We start from the raw sequence: 15,950 nt of genomic DNA, 5'->3' as shown, positions 1-15,950 counted from the left end.
CATCCAACAAGTATTTATTTATTCAGCGTGTACTATATGCAATATTGCACTATGCATGAGGACAGAGCAATGAAGAAGAATAAAACTAAAGATCTAGAATATATTAAGGGGTCATAATAGGCTATATATTCTACCTTATCTTTAAAGGTTCTGAAAGGTGGGTTTGGTCTCATGTCACCATCAGGGCCAGGACAGGTAGGAGTATAAGGAAGCAGTGTGAGTGGAAAACAGGAAGCAGACTCAAGGCAGATTTACTAATAGACTTGTCTAGTTAAAAGTTAATGAATGAAGCCACATAAGGTATACATGCCTATAGATCCAGCTACTCAACAAGCCAAGGAAGGATGAGGCTAGAAATTTGGGACCAGCCTGGGAGACACAGCTAAATTCCCCTTTCAAGACAAAGTTAGTGAATGAAGGCTGGAGATGTAGCACAGGAGTAGAGAGAGATTAGAGCCAGTGTGGTGGCAGTCCCCTGTAATCCCAGCACTTGGGTGTTGGAGCCAGGAGAATGAGGAATGGAGGATCAGGAATTCAAGGCCATCCTCAGCTACATAGCAAGCACAAGGGCAGCCTAGGCTTCAAGAGACCCTGTCTCATAAACAACAAAAAAGGTCACTTTTTAGCCTTTTGGCTAAGATCAAATATGGAGAGATTGCCTAGCATGCATGAGGTCCTAGGTTTGATCTGTACCACTGCCCCAAAAATTTAGTGAATGAAAATGAATAAGCAATTGGCATTAGAATGAATTAAGGAGTCGGACATTGGTGGCGCACGCCTTTAGTCCTAACACTCGGGAGGCAGAGGCAGGTGGATCTCTGTTCAATGTCAGGCTGGTCTACAAAGCAACACAGAGAAACCCTGTTTCAAAGAAAGAATGAATTAAGGATAAATTAAAATAAATCAACAGATTAAGCAAAGCCAGGCATGTCAGCATACACCTATAACCCCAGCACTCGGGAGGCTGAGGCAGGATGACCAAAAGTTCAAGGCCAGTCTGGGCTACACAGCAAGATCCTGTATCAAAAGAAACACACACAAAAATTAAATAAGCAAGATTAGGTTAAAATTAGCAAACTGAAGAGGCTTCTGCAAAAAAAAATCTTCAAATGACTATAAGAAAGCAGCATGTACCATTAGGTCTGGTTCAGTGTAGGTGTTCACTGGGAGATACATGAGTCAGATGGATAAAGGGAAGCAAGAGGTGGGTGGATGGGTAGGTGGAGGGAGGTACCTTCTGAGCTTTAGTGAACTCCTTATCCAGGTAGGCGACCTTCTGTCGAAGACTGGCAAGTTCTGGTGCAGGGAAAGCAGGGAATCTCAGCCTCAGGCGGTAACAAGGAACTGAAGGGTCATCTTATCAGGCCTCTAAAGGAAAATCTTTGCCTCTAATCCCCCAAAACCACCCATCTAATGAGACTCTCTTGGCTCACCAACACCATTCTTCCGAAGTTCATCTGAAAGCTGGTAGTTATTTGTCCGGAGTTCCAGGAGCTGAGTCTTTGGGAGAAGCCAAGAAACAAACAAACAAAAAAAATTTGTCAGGAAGGCATTCCTACCCTGGCATGAGGCAGCCAAGCCCTGACCTCTAAAGTCTGGACTGATACCTGATAGGTACTTCCTTAGTTGCCCCACTTTGTCCAGCTCCATCCCCACCGAAGCCAGCCTCCCTGCTCCATTGCCCCACTAATCTGTTCCACACTTGGACCAAGGGTATTGACATACTGAAGGGTATTGGAATAGTCAGGTTCCTGTTCATATATGTTCCTGTGACTCAGTAACATGCAGGATAAAATCATCTTGGCTGATCCCTTTAACACCCTGAATACTGTCCTGGCCAGACCCAGGAAGCCCCTTTGGCAGAAGGTCTTCCAAATTCTTTCTCAAGGAAAGAAAATCTGGTCTTTCTCCTTTCCAACTTTCATGAGTCAGGGGGTATTCCTGACTCACAAGGGAAAGTGTAGCATGGGTCACTTCAAACAGTACATGTATATCTACCAACCTTGTAGAGCCCTGAAGCTGATTCTTCCCAGAACTACCCACGGTCCCCTACCCCTACTTTTATCTCTCTCTCAAAGTACCAGTCTCCAACTCTGTCACCACAATGGTTTGGTCCCAGTCAGAAAACCAGCTTGGCTATTACGGGATATTTCTTGCCCTGTTCTCCCCAGGTCTCAGATATCATCTGTCCTAGTCCTAGGCTAACTGGAATACCTTTCTACCCGATTTGAAGTCCCTCTCCAAAAGAGCCCAATGGTCGTTCCTCACACATGTCCCAAAGGGATAAATCTTCCTTGCTCAATATCTACTCACTCTTCACAAGAGATCTTCAGTCATGATCCAATAGGGGTGACACTATGTCCCTCAGAGTCACTCTCAAATACCCTTGGGTGGATCAGTTGAATTAATCTTATGCAGAATTTTCTGCAATTTACAGTGGCCCTCCCCACTTATGGTCCATTGAGCTCACTCTTACATCTTTAGTATCCCTCAAGCAGACCAATAGAATTACTTCTGGGCTAAGAGAATTACTTTTACTCCCTCAAGAGTTCTGCCTCGCCGGTCGTTGGTGGCGCACGCCTTTAATCCCAGCACTCGGGAGGCAGAGGCAGGCGGATCTCTGTGAGTTTGAGGCCAGCCTGGTCTCCAGAGCGAGTGCCAGGATAGGCTCCAAAGCTACACAGAGAAACCCTGTCTCGGAAAAAAAAAAAAGAGTTCTGCCTCTAACCAACAGAGCTCTAGAGTTTCCCCATTTCAGTCTTTCCCACTAAGGCTCTCTCACGAAGTGTCCCTTCAATGTGCAATGCTATCATTCCCTCTCAGAGTGCTCATGAAAAGAATCAACAGGTCTGAGTACCAGGTCAGACTACTCCCCCAAACCCAGTGGTATTCCCCTCACTGAAGTCCCAAGTATTATTCTTTTATATCCTCTGGCCGTTACCTTAACATGCGTTAACGGTTTTAACCGTTTTAACCACTCAGAATGTTCTTCACCCCAGATCTAAAGGAATCACCCCAATCCATGCAATTATACCTCTCCCTCTTAGGATCCGCTACCACCAATGGCACAACAACTCTAGGGAATAGATCCATGGTCTTTCCCTACTCCCCTGACCTAGTGGTATCTCCCACAAACTTTCCACCTCCCACCACTTCATGGTGTTGCCCTGTCAAGTCATCAACACCCGCACCCCCAGACACATATGACGCAAAAGGCCAGATGCCGGCTTTCTTTCTCTGTAGACAAAATAATTTCTCCTTCTCAGGATCTCCATCCTTCAAAGTCATCACCAGTTAATGGTATGCCCTACACATGAAGCCAAAAGTCTCGCCCCCACCCCGGACTGAGAAAGGTATCGTTTAATTAAAGATGTTCTCCCTTCCCTACAAAGAAACGCAGTCCAACCTCAAAAACCACATAGACTCTTTGAAGTCAATAGGGACGGTACTCAGAACCTCAGTTTCCCTTCTCCGTACCACCACCTTATACTCTAGGCCCATCCCAACCAAATCCTCACAGCCTATAGTACGACCTCTCTCTACCCCGCCCCCAGTCTCCTAGCCGGGTGGTCTTTCCCACGTCGAGCGGCACCTGCATCCGTTGAAACTCCTCTTCAGATAGAGCTTGCGCCATGTTCCTCCCCCCGCCCCTCGCAAGCTTTGTGCGCAGGCGCAGCTTGTGCCGCCTGTCAGTGCTAGTTCGGAGCGAACCACTGACTGGAAATGGAGGGGGAGAAACGTAATCAAATGTTCGGCATTTTAGAGACGGGGAGAAGAGAATGATGTTTAAAGGTCAGGCGAATTATGATCTGATGTTTCAACAAATTGTAAATCGTCTGTTATGGCTTTTGAGTATCTACAGACTATTCATTGTTATGCGACGTTATGGTTCCCTGTATCGTGAGTGGACTCGTCCGCAGGGAAGTAATCCTCCGACAGAAAAAAAATCACCCTTCTGCGATGCTCCTTTAAGGAGAAAGTGACTTAATAACCGTGGAAATGAAAGCGGAAGCTTCCACTGGTCTTGTTCCGGCCCTCCCCCGAGTGACCCCAAGGGGGAATCCCGCTTCACGTAAAGTCCTTGACCACGTACCCCTCATTTTTAAAAACACCTTACAATGATTTTATTAACACGGTGCTGTATATCTTATTAGGAAAAGATTTAGTCATTGATAAGCTGAGAACAACAGATAATAAAAGAAGACCCGGAAAACTCCATTAAAAATAAAAACAAAAACTAACTCCGTGGAAGAGAGCTTGGTAGCATGCACAAGGTTCTCGTTTTGATCCCCAACACCGAAACCAAAACACCAGACGCAAGAATTTAAATGCGTCCTAACTCTCTCAGATCTGTAGTTGTATTGTTTCCTCATAGAAAAGAAATTATGTTACCGTTGTGGGAAATACATTCAAGTAGGACCCGTGTAATTGGAAGGATTTTATTGATATATGCTGTCAGTCTCTCTATACAAATGCAGCCATTTAAATAGGATACCATCCTATGACTTTTTTGTTGTTGTTGTTTTTGGTTTTGTTTTTCGAGACAGGGTTCTCTGTGTAGCTTTGGAGCCTATCCTGGCACTCACTCTAGAGACCAGGCTGGCCTCGAACTCACAGAGATCCGCCTGCCTCTGCCTCCCAAGTGCTGGGATTAAAGGTGTGCGCCACCAAGGCCGGCCATCCTAAAACTTTTGAGACACCTATGTCATCACAATACAGGGAGACACTTCCACAGCACCTTAAAGGTTCTTTTGTGTTATGTGGTTCCACCCCTCTCCCCTCCTCCTACAGCTAGAGAAACATTGTTTAGCTTTCTGTCCCGTCGTAGAATTACATACAACTAGAATGAGATACTATGTACTCCTTCTGTATCCACTTTTGTTTTTCATTCATTTACTTTTGTGTTTCATTCAAGTTGTTCTATCAGATTGTTTTCTTAATGGGTAGAATTTCCTAGTATACATATGCCACAACTTGCTTATCCATTCTTTTTTTTTAAAGTAAAGTCTTTTTTAAGTTTTATTTATTTATTATGTATACAGTCTTGTGCCTGCGGGCCAGAGGAGGGCACCAGATCTCATAATGGATGGTTGTGAGCCACCCTGTGGTTGCTGGGAATTGAACTCAGGACCTCTGGAAGAACAGCCAGTCCTCTTAACTGCTGAGCGATCTCTCCAGCCTCTTATCCATTCTTTTAATGTGGCTTAATTCGTGTTTTTGTTATGAATGATAAGATTATCTTTTTCATATGTTTAAGGACCATTTTAATAGTGTGTGTGTGTGTGTGTGTGTGTGTGTGTGTGTGTGTGTTGCTTGGGATCAACCCAAGGACTCTTGCATGCTAGGCAAGTACTCTATTTCTGAGCTGTATCTTCAGGCATTAATATACTATTTTGAAGCAAACTGGAGTTTATTAAGAAACAGATTTATCAAGCCGGGCATTGGTGGCACACGCCTTTAATTCCAGCACTCGGGAGGCAGAGGCAGGCGGATTTCTGTGAGTTCGAGGCCAGCCTGGTCTCCAGAGCGAGTGCCAGGATAGGCTCCAAAGCTACACAGAAAAACCCTGTCTCGAAAAACCAAAAAAAGAAAAAAGAACGAAACAGATTTATCATGGATTTAAGCACACACACATACACACGGAGAGGGGTATGGAGAGAAAGTACACATCTAAAACATGGGTTATGGTCTTCTCAATAGAAAATAGTGGAGGTTTTTGTGGTGTTGTCATTGTTTGCTTGGTTTGGGACGGTGATGAAAATCAAATTCTTGGATATGTGCATGCTAAATAGCCACTCTGCCACTGCAATGCGCGCGCGCACGCGCGCGCGCGCGCGCACACACACACACACACACACACACACACACACACACAATCCCATGCTATTGAGTGTGACCATGTTTCAAAACAAACAAGAATAAATAATATATGGCTTTCTCCACATTTTCTGTCCATTCTCTGTGTTGGCTTTTGGTCTCCCACTTCAAGTTTCAAGAGTTCCTTGTACATTAAAGGTATTGAAGCTAAGGGGCTGGACAGATAACTCAGAGGTTAAGAGCACTGGCTGCTCTTCCAGAGATCTTGAGTTCAATTCCCAGTACCCACATGGTGACTCACAGCCATCGGTTATGAGATCTGGTGCCCTCTTCTGGCATAAATGGATGCATGCAGATAGAGCACTGTACACACATAATAAATAAATAAATCTTTTTTAAAAAGGTATTGAAGCTTTGCCATAATATAGTTTATGTTTTCTCTCAGGTTGTGTATTAGGGTTCTCAAGAGGAACAAAACTTATAGAATGAATCCCTCTCTATATATAGAAATGGAATTTATTTGAATGAATTACAGGTTGTAGTTCAGCTCATCTAACAATCCAACAATGGCTACCTATGAACAGGTCCAAGGTCCAAGAATCTAGTTGTTCAGTCCACCCAGGCTAGATGTCTCAGCTGATATTCAGTATGCGCTGGGATCCCGAAGAAGTAGGCTCTAACACCAGTGAAGGAATGGACTTGCTAGGGAGGCATGAGCAAGCAGGCAAAGAGCAAGCTTGTTTCTTGCAATGTCTTTTATATAGGGTGTATATAGGCTGTCAGCAGAAGGTGTGGCCCAGAATACAGATGTCTCCTCCCTCCTCAAAAGATCTGGATTAAAAGTGAGTCTTCCCGCCGGGCGTTGGTGGTGCATGCCTTTAATCCCAGCACTGGAGAGGTAGAGGCAGGTGAATCTCTGTGAGTTCGAGACCAGCCTGGTCTACAGAGTGACTTCCAGGACAACCTCCAAACAAACAAAAAAAGTGAGTCTTCCCACCCTAAATGATTTAATTTTAAAAAATCCCTCACAGGTGTGCCCAGTCATTTGGGTTTTAGTTAATTCCAGATGTAGTCAAGTTGACAACCAAGAATAGTTATCACAATTTGTCATTTATCCACATTTATCACAGTATCTGCACACAAATAGTATCATATATATGTGATGGTTTATATCATATGTATCAACGCATGTACATACATACCTATAATTATTTCCACATGTGTTCATATGTACTTCAAAACAAACATAAACTAATTCTGATATTCCAGTACCACATACACAATTTATTATAGACTTCCCTTCCTGCTTATCGGGGTCTTCTTACTACAACCTACCTCCAACTTCCACCATCCATTTATTTAATCATTCACTCCTGAAAAAAAACTGTTAGGGCTGGAGAGATGGCTCAGTAGGTAAGAGCACTGACATTTCTTCCAGAGGATCTGGATTCATTTCTCAGCACCTATATGAATGCTCATAGTTGACTATAACTCCAGCTCCAGGGGATCCAGTGCCGCCTTCTGGTCTCTCTGGATACCTGCACATACACTCCACCCATACACATAATTTTATTTATTTATTTATTTATTTATTTATTGGTTTTTTGAGACAGGGTTTCTCTGTGGCTTTGCAGGCTGTCCTGGAGCTAGCTCTTGTAGAACAGGCTGGTCTTGAACTCACAGAGATCCACCTGCCTCTGCCTCCCAAGTGCTGGGATCAAAGACATGAGCCACCAACGCCCAGCCTGTACTCACTTCTAATCCTGGTTTTGGGGGTTAGAGGATAAACTTTTTTAATATTTATTTATTTATTATACATATAGTGTTCTGCCTACAGGTCAGAAGAGAGCACCAGATCTCATTATAGATGGTTGTGAGCCTCAATGTGGTTTCTGGGAGTTGAACTCAGAACCTCTGAAAAAGCAGCCAGTGCTCTTAACCTCTAAGCCATCTCTCCAGCCCGAGGATAAACCTTTAGTCCAGATGTTTTGAGGTGGGAAGAGACAATCTACCTTTAATCTCAACCTCATCTTCTCCTGGCAGCCGATATAAAGGATAGGGAGAATGGAAGCTTGCTCTTTTTGCCTGCTTGTTCTCCCCCTCACTAGGAAGTCCATTCCTTCACTGCCATTAGAATCTACTTCTTTGATATTCTGGCATAAACTGAAGGCCAGCTAAAACATCCAGGTGTGTGTGTGTGTGTGTGTGTGTGTGTGTGTGTGCACATAGATATTTACTTATTCTATAAGTTCTGTTTCTATAGAGAGTCCTGCCTAATACACATTTTGGTACCAGGAGTGGTTATAGAGCAACAGAAGTATAATGATATTTTACTTATTTTAAGTATAATTTAATATTTTAAGTATCTGGAGTAGGCTTTCCAAATTGCCAAGTTGCCAACACCTAGTTATTGATCCTCCCCATTTTTTTGTTTTTTTCGAGACAGGGTTTCTCTGTATAGCTTTGGAGCCTGTCCTGGAACTCACTTTGTAGACCAGTCTGGCCTCGAAACTCACAAAGATCAACCTACCTCTGCCTCCCCAGTGCTGGGATTAAAGGCGTGAATCCTCTCTAGTTACTGAAACCTCTCCTGGGAGCGGGAGCTCGGACAGTTCAGAAAGCATTTGGTGTTAACTATTTTTACAAACTTAAGGAGACAAATGCATTTGATTGTCCTGATTTACCAGTTGTGAGAGACAATGGATTTGGTGACTATATAAAACTTTTGAGCCGGGTGTTGTTGGCGCATGCCTTTAATCCCAGCACTCGGGAGGCAGAGGTAGATGGATCTCTGTGAGTTCAAGACCAGCCTGGTCTACAAGAGCTAGTTCCAGGACATCCTCCAAAGCTACAGAGAAACCCTGTCTCGAAAAAACAAAAAATAAATAAAAAAATAAAACTTTTGAAATTTTCAGAAACATAAGGAAAAGGGTGATGCTGGTCAGTTGTCCTACCATCTCTGGATAAATTGACAAAGGAAAAAAATGCGCTCCATGATAAAATTAATCAGCTTCTAGCATCTGAGAATACGGTGAAGGACAATAATGAACACAGTGATAAAGCTGACCGGCTCCAGATGCTCATAAGCAGTCTAAAGGTTTTTTAAGTGTGCCCTGGAAGAGCATCTTCTCTCCAGCAGCCAGAGCTCAAGTTGTGGAAAATCAAACCATAGCCCTTGGTGTAAGGTTGTCTGAATAACAGCGAAAATCAAATCCCAGCTTTAGAAGGTGTGGGTGATTAGAGTAAGGGCATTAATTGGTAAAGAATGGTGTCCTGGCCAGTTTTATGTTAAATTGATATAAATTAAAGTCATATGAGAGGAGGAAATCTCAATTAAGAAAATGTGTCCATAAGATCGGGTTGCAGCAGACCTGTAAGTCATTTTCTTTATTAATATTTGATGGGGGAGGTCCTAGCCCATTGTGGATGGTGCCATCCCTGGCTGGTTCTATAAGAAAGCAGGCTGAACAAATCACGTGGAACAAGCCAGGAAGCAACACTCCTCCATGGCCTTTACATCAGCTCCTGCCTCCAGGTTCCTGCCCTGTTTGAGTTTCTGTCCTGATTTTCTTCAATGACAGACAGTGATATGGAAATATAAGCCAAATGTACACTTTCTTCTTCAACTTACTTTTTGGTCATGGTGTTTCATCACAGCAATTGTAACCACAACTAAGACAAAATGGGCTCTGGTAACTTGTGGTGGAGATGTGTGGGAGGACCCTACTGAAGCTGAGAACTTTGAACCTTCAGAGTCTCAGGGGTTTATCTCACTGGAGGAAGTAGTCTCTCCACCCTCAGAAGACGTACCCTCACCCCCTGAAATATTCTCTTTTCTGAATTTGATCAAGGAAATTATTCCTTCACTACCTGCTAAACCAGCAGTGACCTTCTCTGAAGGAGACACCAGGCAAGACAATACTGATGTCCCTCAGGGCCCATCAATAGTTCCCTCTAGAGCTGTAGCCAGACTTAAGGCAAAGGAGGCTCCTAGAGGGGAATAGAAAGTATAGTTCACGAGCAGGTAAAGCTACACTACTAAAGAGCTTAATGAGTTTGCCAATTCATTCAAACAGAAGTCTGGGGAATATGTGTGGGAATGGATTGGCATGAGATAATGGTGGGAGGAACATAAAACTGGATCAGGCTGGGGCTGGAGAGATGACTCAGAGGTTAAGAACACTGACTGTTCTTCCAGAGGTCCTGAGTTCAATTCCTGGCAACCACAGGGTGGCTCACAACCACCTTGAATGAGATCTGGTGTCCTCTGCTGGCCTGCAGGCAGAAAACTGTATACATAATAAATAAAATCTTTTTAAAAAAGAAAAAAAGAAAAAAAACTGGATCAGGCTGAGTTTATTGATAAGGGACTACTGAGTGGAGATTCTAGGTCTAATATGGAAACTTAAACTGTTTTTTTAAAAAAAGATGCCAAAGTTTGTTTGATTGGTTGACTGAAGCATTTGTCAAAAGATGGCCTACTGAAAAGGAGATGGAAGCTGGGCAGTGGTGGCAGATACCTTTAATTCCAGCACTTGGGAGGCAGAGGCAGGTGGAACTCTGTGAGTTCAAGGTCAGCCTGGTCTACAGAGTGAGTTCTAGGACAGGCTCCAAAGCTACAGAGAAACCCTGTCTTAAAAAGAAACAAACAGGGGCTGGAGAGATGGTAGTGAAATCTGGTGCCCTCTTCTGGCCTGCAGACATACTGTGTACATAATAAATAAATCTCTTCTTTAAAAAAAAAGATTTTATTTATTTATTACACAGTCTTGTGCCTGCAGGCCAGCAGAGGGCACCAGATCTCATTCAAGGTGGTTGTGACCCACAATGTGGTTGCTGGGAATTGAACTCAGGACCTCTGGAAGAACAGTTAGTGCTCTTAACTGCTGAGCCATCTCTCCAGCCCAATAAATAAATCTCTTTTAAAAAGAAACAAACAAAAAGGAGTTGGAGATTCCTGGTATCCCTTGACTAAATGTTGATGAAGGGATTTTAAGGCTCAGGGAAATTGTAGTGCTGGTATTGTGTAAAGCTAATCCCCTACAATGGGAAGGCCCAGAAGACTTGCCCTTCACTAATGCTATAAGACTTGAAATGGTGAGAGGGGTACCAACTCATTTGTAAGCACATCCCTTTTCCTTGTGCCAGACCTTAGGGTTGGGGATGCAGCTGCTCAACTGCATGAATTAAATGAAATGGGGTTAATTGGGCCCCGAGGTAGCAGGGGTCAGATGGCAGCATTGAATTGCCAGAGACAAGGTGATTGTAGTTATTATAATGGGCAGCACAGACAAAGCAATGTCCAGAATGGCCTGACCTGTAATAGTCAGCACAGGCAAAATGAATTCTTTGGTGACAGGACACATATGGACATTTGGTCCTGGCTAATCAATCACGGTGTTTCCAGGCATGAAACAGATACAAATGCCTACTGCATTTTTGTTTGATCTGAATAAGTGGAGGGGCAGACATCTCAAACAAATGAAAGAAAGGCTCCATTGGATTGTGGCAAAAAGGGAATGTTGGCCGGTGAACCAATTTCCAGGCTTAAGTCAGTTTGCAGATCCAGAATGCCTCAAATGAATGAGTGGCCAAATTATCCTGAGAAGAGACCTTGATAAAATACCTAAAAGCTTTAGTTAGCTTTTCTCCTGTCCTTCCCCACTGTGAAGGTTTACTGTACACTGGGGAAAGGAAACAATCAGATTTTCCAGGGTCTATTGAACATAGGTTCTGAATCAATGCTGATTCCAGGAGACCCCAAGAAGCACTGTAGCCCTCCAGTTAAAGTAGGGGCTTATGGAGGTCAGGTGATTGATGGGGTTTTGGCTGAAGTCTGACTCTCAGCAGGTCCAGTGGATCCTAGGACTCCATCCTGTGGTTATTTCCCCAGTCCCAGAATGCATAATTGGGATACATATACTTAGAAGTTGACAGAATTCCCACATTGGTTCCCTGACCTGTGGAGAGAAGGCTATTATAATAGGAAAGGCTAAATGGAAGTCGCTGAAGTCACCTCTACCAGCGAAAATAGTGATTCGGAGACAATACCGCTTCCCTGGAGGAACTGTAGAAATTAGTGCCACCATCAAGGGTTTAAAATATGCAGATGTGGTGTTTTCTACCACATGTCCCTTTAACTCTCCTATCTTGTCCACGCAGAAGGCTAGAAGCTGTAGGACACACATTGCTGTAGAAGTTGAGTCATGTGGGAGAGTCCTGGGAAAACATACTTGGAATCATGTGCCTGCTTCATCTGGACCGTGAGGCGCTCCGCTTCTCCCTTTCCTTAAGGTGGGTACAGCCTGTGAATACTGTGTCTTTTTTCTTTTTCTTTTTTTAAATTTTTTAAAAAATATTTTATTTATTTATTATGTATACAACATTCTGCTTCCATGTATATCTGCACACCAGAAGAGGGCACCAGATCTTACACGGATGGTTGTGAGCCACCATGTGGTTGCTGGGAATTGAACTCAGGACCTCTGGAAGAGCAGTCGGTGCTCTTAACCTCTGAGCCATCTCTCCAGCCCCCCTTTTTTCTTTTTCTAATCCTGCTATATCTATATTCTTTCACTGCCAAGAATCATGGCTACCATCAAAACTGAGGGTGGCTGGAGGTCCTCAAGACAAACACAAACACAAAGAAAGTTGCAGAGAAAAGTAAAGGAAAGATGTTAAAATATTAACATTTGAACAGCTGGCTGATGGGATATAGAGATTGTTGTTTTGTAACTTTTCTTCAAGTCTAAAATTATTTTAAAATAAAAATATTAAAATTGAGTACAATCTAGTGGTATCATGTTTGTCCCTGGGTTCCATCCCTAGTGTGCATACAAAACAAACACCGAAAATTTTGCATGTGTGGGTCATGAAGAATAAATAGCTTTCTTGTAATAACTTTCTCTGGGTTTGGAACAGAGTGATGCTAGTCTCTTAGGATGAGTCAGAAGTATTCTTATCTCTTCAATTTTCTGGAAGAGTTTGTGCAGAATTGGTATTATGTTTCTCCTAAGTATATGGGAGAATACTCGCAAACTCTCCCCCCAACACACTGGCATTTTGTGTCCTTTAAAGAATTTGCTATCAGAACTATCCGCACAAAGTTGTTCAAAATACTTGTTCTATCTTTTATTAGCTAGAATACATTAATTATGCACAATAATGGTTTTTTGCTGGTTGGGCGGTGGTGGCGTGTGCCTTTAATCCCAGCACTTGGGAGATAGAGGCAGGTGGATCTCTGTGAGTTGAAGACCAGCCTGGTCTATAAGAGCTAGTTCCAGGACAGCCTCCAAAGCCACAGAGAAACCCTGTTTCAAAAAACCAAATAATAATAATAATAATAATAATAATAATAATAATAAAATAAAAAATAGTGGGTTTTGTTAAGACAACTTCATACATGTATATATTTTGGTCATATTCACCTCCATTATCCTCTCCTGTCACCCTCCTCCTCCCACACTCTTTCCTTTTCCCAAGCAGTGCCTTTTTACTTTCCGGTATTTTTTTTTGTGATCCAGTGAATTTAATTAGCATGGGTGAGGGGTTATTTACAGGAACATGAGCCCCTTATCAATGACCACCACTGAGGAAACTGCTTCTTCCTCCTTCCAGCAATCATTAACTGCCAATAGCTCTTCAGAGAGGGACAGAGGCTTATGCTCACCAGCCCCTCCCCACTAGCAACACTTAACTGCCTATAAATCCTTAGGAATTGGGCAAAGTTGTGATGCAGAATTTTCCTCTGAGGCCCTGGTTGACCTCAGCACTCCAGAGATCACTCTGTCCAGCCTCCTGATTGTTTACAAATATGAACCACCATACTTAGCTTCTTTTGTCATTTTAAAAATGGTGGGTTGCAGGGCTGGAGAGATGGCTCGGTGGTTAAGAGCACTGACTGTTCTTCCCGGTTCGATTCCCAGCACCCACATGGCAGCTAACAACTGTCTGTAACTCCAAGATCTGACACCCTCACACAGACATAAATGCAGACTAAATGCCAATGTACATAGAATAAGAATAAATAAATTATTTTTAAAAAGCCAGGCATTGGTGGTGCATGCCTTTAATCCCAGCACTCGGGAAAACAGAGGCAGGTGGATCTCTGTGAGTTCGAGGCCAGCCTGGTCTCAAGAGCAAGTGCCAGGATAGGCTCCAAAGCTACATAGAGGAACCCTGTCTTGAAAAACCAAAACCAAACAAACAAACAAACAAAAACCAAAACAAAAGACGGTGGGTTGCTGGGCAGTGGTGGCGTACACCTTTAATCCCAGCACTCAGGAGGCAGAGGCAGGCAGACCTCTTCGACTTAAGGCCAGCATGGTCTACAGAAGAGTTCCAGGACAGCTAAGGCTGTTACACAGAGAAACTCTGTCTCAAAAACAAACAAACAACAATAAAACAACAACAACAACAACAACAAAACCAAAAACAACTGTGTGTTTAGGAGCTGGAGAGTTGGTTTGGCTGTTAAGAACAGTTGCTGTTCTTGCAGAGAACTCAGGTTTTATTCCCAGCACCCACATGGCAGCTTACAACTGTCTATAACTCCAGTCCCAGGGGATCTGATGTCTTGTTCTGACCTCAGAGGGCGCCTGACATGCATATGGCACACATACATACATGCATGCAAAACTCTTATACACATCAAATAATAAGTAAATAGTTGTGTTATATAGCTGGGTGTGGTAGAAAATGTCTTTACTCTAGCACTTGGGGATGCAGAGGCAGGTGGATCTCTGTGAGGTGAGTTTGAGGCCAGCTTGGTCTATATAGTGAGTTCCAGGCCAGCCAGAGTTACATAGTGAGACACTGTCTCAAAATTTATCATGTTTGTATAACAAAAATTACCATTTTATATGTAAAATTCAGGGGCAATAAGTACGTTTGCTATGCCCATCTCTACTATGTATTTGCTGAACTTTATCGTCCCAAACAAATACTATACCCTTGCTTGGTAGTCGTGGCACACACGTTTAATCCCAGCAATCGGGAGGCAGAGGCAGATGGACCTCTATGAGTTCAAGGTCAGCCTGGTCTACAGAGTGAGTTCCAGGACAGTCAAGGCTACACAAAGAAAACCTGTGTCGATAAAAACAAAACTCCCAAAACACTGTATCCTCAAAGCAAAAATCTTTTATCCTGTACTTTCCAGCCTTTGGTAACCTCTATTGTACTTTCCATCTTTGCAAATTTCGTATTCTAGATACCTCATGTAAGTGAATTATATAATTTATGTCCTGTGTCTAGGTCGCATTACTTGGCATAACTTTGTCTCCTGGCAGGGAGCAAGGCAATTATCATGCTCACTTTGTCAGGGATCACTTTCCTCCTGTTGTCTATTTTGGTTGTGAACCTTATGAGAGCCACCTCTCCAGCCTGAGTTCTTTAGTTTTGTTTTGTTTTGTTTTGTTTTTTGTTTTTGTTTTGTTTTTCGAGACAGTGTTTCTCTGTGGCTTTGGAGTCTGTCCTGGAACTATCTCTTGTAGACCAGGCTGGTCTTGAACTCACAGAGATTCACCTGCCTCTGCCTCCTGAATGCTGGGATTAAAGGCATGCACCACCACCGCCCGGCTCCAGCCTGAGTTCTTATATCTTGAAATTTATTCTTCAACCTATCTTTTATTAATTTGTTTATTAATTTATTTTTTACATTCCAATCCCAGTTCCCCCTCCCTCCTTTCTTCCCACTCCCTCTACTTCCCCTTCAACATATGCTTATTGATTGGTTGTTCTAGGGTTTTTGAGACAAGGTCTTTCTACGTAATACAGTAGGAGCCGGGCCTGGAACTGACTGTGTTGAACATGCTCACCTCCAGCTTGTGTTCTTCCTGCTGCACTTCCCAAATGATGAGATTACAGATGTGCACTACCATGCCTTGCTCAATTTTCTTCCTCCTCCCTCTTCTTTTTGTAGCCCATGCTGGCCTCAAACTCAGAGATTCACCTGTCTCTGCTTCCCAAGCATTGGGATTAAAGGTGCATAGCATGCCTTTGTTCTTTATTTTTGTAATTATCCCTGTTATATTTTCCTTTGTTTTTTAAGTGTTTTGTCTATCAGTGCACTGGGTGCATGCAGTGCCTGACAAGGCCAGAAGAGGGCACCAAATCCCCTTGGACTGTTAAACAGA

General features: G+C 43.1%; 1 protein-coding gene across 16 annotated transcripts in view; it reads right to left on the bottom strand.

Moving 5' to 3' along the window:
• Gripap1 (GRIP1 associated protein 1) overlaps positions 1 to 3,722 on the bottom strand; it is a 30,260-nt gene extending 26,538 nt beyond the window's left edge. For 8 of the 16 annotated variants that reach the window (XM_027433208.2, XM_027433213.2, XM_027433209.2 and 5 more), the window contains exons 1-3: positions 3,593 to 3,721; positions 1,434 to 1,500; positions 1,235 to 1,344 (exon numbers count right to left, since the gene is read on the bottom strand). In XM_027433208.2, coding sequence (XP_027289009.1) covers positions 1,235 to 1,344; positions 1,434 to 1,500; positions 3,593 to 3,634 — 219 coding nt within the window. In that variant the 5' untranslated portion in view covers positions 3,635 to 3,721. Of the gene's footprint in view, positions 1 to 1,234; positions 1,345 to 1,433; positions 1,501 to 3,592 lie in introns of all 16 variants that reach the window. The other 8 variants (XM_027433210.2, XM_027433212.2, XM_027433219.2 and 5 more) reach the window with 2 other exon arrangements.
• Between the last annotated feature and the right edge of the window lie 12,228 nt (positions 3,723 to 15,950).

This window comes from Cricetulus griseus, chromosome X (assembly GCF_003668045.3).
Source record: "Cricetulus griseus strain 17A/GY chromosome X, alternate assembly CriGri-PICRH-1.0, whole genome shotgun sequence".
In the NCBI taxonomy this organism is placed as follows: Eukaryota; Metazoa; Chordata; class Mammalia; order Rodentia; family Cricetidae; genus Cricetulus; species Cricetulus griseus.
The sequence above is the reverse complement of the archived record's forward strand: the minus strand, read 5'-3'. Positions and strand labels throughout refer to the sequence as shown.